Source organism: Egretta garzetta, unplaced genomic scaffold (genome assembly GCF_000687185.1).
Source record: "Egretta garzetta isolate BGI_Z169 unplaced genomic scaffold, ASM68718v1 scaffold460, whole genome shotgun sequence".
Lineage (NCBI taxonomy): Eukaryota > Metazoa > Chordata > Aves > Pelecaniformes > Ardeidae > Egretta > Egretta garzetta.
In genome coordinates this window covers 148525-154798 of record NW_009258384.1, presented here as the reverse complement: position 1 = coordinate 154798, position 6274 = coordinate 148525, and the positions used below count along the sequence as shown (strand labels likewise).

Here is a 6274-nt window from a genome sequence, read left to right as displayed (position 1 = left end):
GAACAATTCCTTCCCCTTGGGGCTGTCAGGCACGGGAAGGGGCTGCCCAGGGAAGGGGCTGAGTCCCCAGCCCTGGGGGGATTTAACAGCCGGGCAGCCATGGCGCTTGGGGACAGGGTTTGGGGGTGGGACGTTAGGGGTAGGGGAACGGTTGGGCTGGGTGATCCTAAAGGCCTGTTCCAACCGAAACGATTCTGCGATTCTATGGTTGGGGTCAGGTGGAAATGAGCAGGTGCCCGTGTCCCTCTGCCAGATGGGAAGGAGTGAGGTAGGTTGCAAAGTGCTTTGGGGATCAGGCTTTTGAGAGGGGGCAGTGCTGCAGCAGAATGGGGTCCCTTAGGGTGCTTGGCTAACTGCTTAGAACAACAGGGTGTGCTTGGGTGACGGTCTGACACTGAGTTTGCGGGTTGTTCTAGATCAATGGGGTAGACATGACAGAAGCCAGGCATGATCAGGCAGTAGCGCTGCTTACCGCGTCCTCCCCCACCATCGTGCTGCTGGTAGAGCGAGAGGGTGCAGAGCAGCTCAGCGAGGGAGACTCGCCAGGGGTGCCCCGAGCGTGCATGCACTCCCCACCGCCGCCTCCCAGCCACGGGGAGAGCCCGCCGGAGGAGACGCCCTCGCTGCAGAGGAACCATCTGTCTCAAGGCCTGGAGGATCAGTATCCCATTGAGGTGAGTCTATCTGTTGGAATAGGGGGGAGCGCAGTCTTGGGTGTTTTTCATCTGAAAAGTTGGTGCTCTGATGAGGGCTGGCCCCCTGTGTTACTGGGGCATTGAGAAGTAATGGGGAACCCCCTAGTCCTGTGGGTGCTTACCTTGTGGTCATGCAAAACTTCCCTGACTCCATGTTGTGCGGTGATAGCCCTTATTTTCTTACGTGATATCCCTTATTTTCTTTGACTCTGCTTCTTGTTCCCTCAAGGAAATTCACCTTGTAAAAGCAGGTGGGCCCCTGGGACTCAGCATCGTAGGAGGCAGTGACCATTCAAGCCATCCGTTCGGAATTCATGAACCAGGTGTCTTCATTTCAAAGGTAGAGTCCTGTGTGAGCAGCCTAGCAGGGGACATTCCTGAGCTGTTTCATTATTGGGGTTAAGACGAAGGGGTTTGATGCAAGTGTCTGAGAAGTACGGTATAGATTAAAAACAAAAAAAGATGGGAAGCGGGAAGGATGCACACGTAGGTAAAGAGTTGGATTTCTCCAGCAGCAGCAGTACGTCTGCTATAAGCGAAGGGGCGTGTAAAAGCCTGCAAACCTGTGTAAGGCATGCTGAACTGCTTGGGGAGACTCAGCTTTTGAACTGCTGAGCTTACGTTAGCTTTTAATGGATCCCAGAAAGGTGCAGGCATCTTGGAGAACCAGTCACTGCTCAGAAAGCGTTGGTGGGATGAAGGTGTAACTGCAAGGAAAGGCAGAAGTGCTCCTCTGCAGTCAGACCAGCGTCCTCCGACCCAACATTCTTGTTCCAGCAGTGGCATTTGCTGATGCTGTTTAGAGACAGCACACAAGCTACCCACTTGCTGCAGCCCATTCCCTTCACAGTCCCGCACATCCGCACTCATTGGCTTAGGGACGTTAGAGAGGACATCCCTGCCCAGCCCTTTCTGCATCCATACGTCTCTTGTCCCTTGGACATGCTGAATCTGTCTCCTCTAATACCCGTGGCTGCAAGTCCCAGAACATCATTACCTGTCACCTGAAGTGCTCTTTGATGTGCTCTAAACCAGTGTCCACCGGTTACACCGAGTGCTTCTCCGTTCTTGTATCGCCACTTCGGTAACAGAAGTCCTGTGTTCAGCTTGTTCACCACCTTCAGTGTGGTAAACCTCATTCATTCTCCTTCCTTAGCTTTCTCTCCAAACTCCAGAGTTATGGCCTTCATTTCTCCTTCCAACGTGCTGCTCCACCCCCTCATTATTTTAGTTGCCTTCCTCTGGACCTTCTCTAACCCCACCATGTCCTTCTCAAGATGTGGCATCACAAGATCATTCAGGTTGGAAGGGACCTGCAGAGGTGATTTGACCTTGCTGAAAGCAGAGGGCCAGCCCAGGTCAGCTTGCTGAGGGCATTGGCTGGTCAAGTTCTGAGTGTCGCCACAGCTGGAGATCTCACAGCCTCTCCGGGCTCCTCTTCCAACATTTAACTACTGTTACGGTGAACATTTTCTTCCTCGTATCTAGAGCCTGGCCCCTGTTTCCTCTGTACCACTGTGTTAGGTAGTTGAAGACAGCAGCAACATCCCCGTTAGCTTTCTGTTCTCCAGAATGAAAACCCCAAGGTCTCCCTGCCTCTCTTGTACAACGTATTCTCTACACCCCTGTTCATCTTCTTGGCCCTCTGCTGTGCTCATCCCAGTTTATCAGTGTCTGTCATGTACTCCAGATGCAACGTCACAACCACTGATTAGTGGGGACTGATCGCTTCCCTTGCTCCGCTGGTTACGCCTCCACGCTTGCAAGGGCACGCTGCCAGCGTAGCTGTCTTCCACAGTATTCCGGATCCAAGGCTCTGGCTAGCCAGAAGCCTCCTGAAACAGCAAGTCTGTCTGACGGGGTTTCTGCAGAGAGCCTGTCCCGTTCCTTCTCACTGGTGCTATGCAGTATGCTCATCTCATCCTCTAGCCTCTTCACCTGCCAGCTTGGCACCTTGATCCGAGCACACCTTCCACTGACCACTGGTGAGGCCACCACCAGCCTCGAGGGGAGGTCCCAGGCACTCCCTGTAGCCCAAGACCCCGAAAGCTGTCTCCTCCCTCTAAAGCACCAGGGATACTCCAGCTGGTGCTGGACACCTTGCCCTCTGGCATGTCACCGTCATCCTTGCACAGTCCTCGTCGCAGTTTCTGGGTTCTCTTCTGCTCTGCCTTTTTAAGAGCAGAGAACGGAACAGTCCTGGAGGTGCAGGTGATTCTGTCCTGGTCTCAGTACCCTTTCTGATGATGCCCAAAGTTTTGTGGGCTTGGTTTTTGTCTCTTCTTGCATGTGGAGCCCATGATTTCAGAGAACATGTGACAGTGTCTCTAGGAACTTTCCTGAGCTACTGCTTCTGAGTTGTGTTGTGTGTGCGTGGTTTACGGTGGGTTTTTCCATAGATGTGCTGTCTGTGCTGAAGGCACATATCTCATGCCTTGTCTTTTTGTCCACTTTTCTTGACCCCTTTTGAAGTTCCACACCACCAGGTGGTATTTGGCTGCTCAAAACAACATAGTATTATTGGCAGACCTGGGAACTTCACTGTTCACTCTTTTCCAGGTCACAGATGGGCATGCTGAATAACGCCAGTCTGGCACCCATCCCTCAGGCGCCCCACCAGTGAATCTTCCGTGTCCTGAGCAGCAGCTGCCCAGCCCTGCCCTTTCTTTCCTCTCCTCTAATCAGCTTTCAGTCCATCAAGATGGTGTTTCCTCCCATCTAGTGGACACAGCTTCTCCAATAGCCTTTAGGTTCAGACTTTGTGAAGGGCTGTTTGGAAATCCAGAAGTTATGTCTACCAGATTCCTTCCTGCATGTGTTCACTATTTCTGTCATGGTGCTAAGGCAGGATTTGCTTTCACTGAAGCCAAACTAGCCCTTCCCCGACAACCTGCCCTTATCCACATGCTCACGGATCTTACTCTTTCTTTGTTTTACCAGGAACAGAAGTTAGGTTTCTTGGTTAGCAACTCTTTAGCTCTCAAGATCCCCTCCTGAGCACTTCTTGAGGGCTGGAGTTGTACTGACACCGTCAGTCCTGGTACCATGGCCATTTGTAATGGTAGATAATGCTCTTCCAACAGCAGCCCTGCAGTTTAACATTTGAGTTCCTTCTTGTGCGAAAGCTGTCTCCTGGTTACAGTCACAGGCAAAATAGTAGAAAAGCTGGCACAGGACTGGTTCAGATGCAAATAATACCATGTGAATATAAGAACATAGCGAATGACACTTCAAAGCAAATCTTGCTTCATTCTTTGCCAGTGTTCACAGATCCGTTACGTCTTCAAGAACTTTGGTTGCAGAGAGAGAAGTCAAAGCAGGCCTCAGAGGACGTTGGAGGATAGCCTAGGGACACAGTTGGTGCCTTTGCAAGGAGAGATGGGATTTCCTTCTCCAGTTAGAGTGTTAATGATTCTTTGCAGGTCATTCCCCGTGGGCTGGCATCTCGCAGTGGGCTCCGTGTAGGGGACAGGATCCTGGAGGTGAATAGTATTGACCTGCGCCATGCTACCCACCAGGAAGCAGTGAATGCTCTGCTCTCCAACACCCAGGAGCTGACTATGTTAGTAAGGCGAGATCCACCACCACCTGGTATGCAGGTAGGTTCTGAGTAAAAGAACTGGGGGAATCGCACTCTTCTTTGTAGAAGGATAACTTTTGAAGACAATTTCTTACTTAGCTGGAAGTCTGGGACTAGGATACAACCAAATTTCTTGGTGGGACAAGGGGTGGTGGTTTTAAACTGAAAGAGTATAGATTTAGACTGGATCTAAGGAAGAAATTCTTTACAACGAGGGTGGTGAAACCCTGGCAGGGGTTGCCCAGAGAGGGGGTGGAGGCCCCATCCCTGGGAACATTCCAGGCCAGGTTGGCCGGGGCTGTGAGCAACCTGATGTGGTTCAAGGTGTCCCTGCTCCTGCAGGGGGGTTGGGCTGGGTGACCTCTAGGGGTCCCTTCCAACCCAAAACATTCTATGATTCTGTGGTTCTGGTTGAAATTCCCTTCTCTTGTGGCAGAATCCAGTCTCTTGTAAGTATATATCCAGCTGAGGACTGTGGAGGATCTCTTGCCATGCCCATGGTGATACCATGATCAGAGAATGATCAGATTTCGTGAAGACCAGACCTGAACAGGTGACAGAAATACAGAAAAAGGCAGAACCTCATCAAAAGGAGTAAACTGTGCCAAATGAGTGAAATGTCTGATTCGGGTCCTTTTCGGGGTATTTGGAACATAGCGAGCTACCAGGAGTGTTTCCTCAACAACTCCAGTCTGCACTTGACCCAGAAACAAGGAGACCTTTTCTGTGTTTGCAGGAAATATGCATTGAAAAGGCTCCAGGAGAAAAGCTGGGCATCAGCATCCGGGGTGGAGCAAAAGGTCATGCTGGAAATCCGTTTGATCCCACTGATGAAGGCATCTTCATTTCTAAGGTACGACACTAACTCTGCCGCATGGTTCACACTGATGAAGGCATCTTCATTTCTAAGGTACGAGACCACTAACTCTGCCGCATGGTTTGTGCAAGGACTGCTAGGGAGCAGGGCGATTCCTGTGGAATTCCTTGTTTGATACGCCCTCTCCACTTTTCACTGGGTACCTCAGTTCTCCTGGAGTATTCTCCATCCGCTGAAGGAGGCGCATCTGTTTCCTTTCGTATTTCCTCATCTACAACAGCTACAAAATTCCTGCTTTCATTTCTTATGTTTGCCTTGGTTTTGGCCTTGCATTTCTTCTTTTGCTTTTCTCTCTATAGCATGTGCCCATACATCTTTCCTTTTCCCTTCCATTCCTATGGCTTCCCCAAGTGCTTGTGACCTTCCTGCCCACTCAAACTTGCATGCTCTTTCCTCCTTTCATCGAAAGCATTATGAATTGCTCGCCTTTCCTCCTGTGCCACCCTCCCGTGTGTAACTTTGTTCTTTTTCTTTGTAAATGACTGCTTGCGTGCAGAGCCATGTCGCTTTTCCCCGAGAAGGAACACGCGTGTTCTTTTCAGCCATATACCGTGCATAAGCTTATGCTCCTCCTAACCCTTGCCAAAAAGCGTTGCTGCCTCTTCCTTGTTAGCAACGGTGCACAGGGATCAGCGGTGTCGGTTTTGGTCTTGCTGCTGACCGGGGGGGACTCTGGATGTTTGACGTTTGTGTCACCTGTTCCCTCTTTAGCTGGCGGGGTTGGGTGGAACCTCTGCTCTTAATAGTCCCTGCTGGCTGCTGGACTCCATTGCTGCCAGTTAACCCTTTCTGATAGCCGGCTACTTTCAAAGTAAGGAAGCACTCGGCATTTGGTGTTACTTGGCCATAACGTCTTTATCTCAGTTTTAAGAGTAAATTCACTCTCTCAGAGCAACAGTTGCACATTCAACTGCGATATTTGTAACAGCAGTAGAAGAAAACCAATAATCTTAACTTTTGTAGCCTACAATTATTTTTAATGATTAGGTTTGTTTTTATCCCCTTCGGCGTTACAGCACTTAGGGGTTTGGAAGGCCGGCAGTGTAGCTCCATCGCGGGGTTTGTTTACCACCACCACCCCCCCCTTTTTTTTTTTTTTTTTAATAATTGGTGTTTTTTTTT

At 50.3% G+C, this 6274-nt stretch overlaps 1 protein-coding gene across 18 annotated transcripts in view; it reads left to right on the top strand.

Annotated features, from left to right (window-relative positions):
• Positions 1 to 6274, top strand: part of SCRIB (scribble planar cell polarity protein) — a 110612-nt gene that overhangs the window by 58571 nt on the left and 45767 nt on the right. For all 18 annotated transcript variants that reach the window (XM_035897653.1, XM_035897636.1, XM_035897602.1 and 15 more), the window contains 4 exons: positions 417 to 674; positions 925 to 1035; positions 4118 to 4294; positions 5012 to 5128. In XM_035897653.1, coding sequence (XP_035753546.1) covers positions 417 to 674; positions 925 to 1035; positions 4118 to 4294; positions 5012 to 5128 — 663 coding nt within the window. The remainder of the gene's footprint in view (positions 1 to 416; positions 675 to 924; positions 1036 to 4117; positions 4295 to 5011; positions 5129 to 6274) is intronic.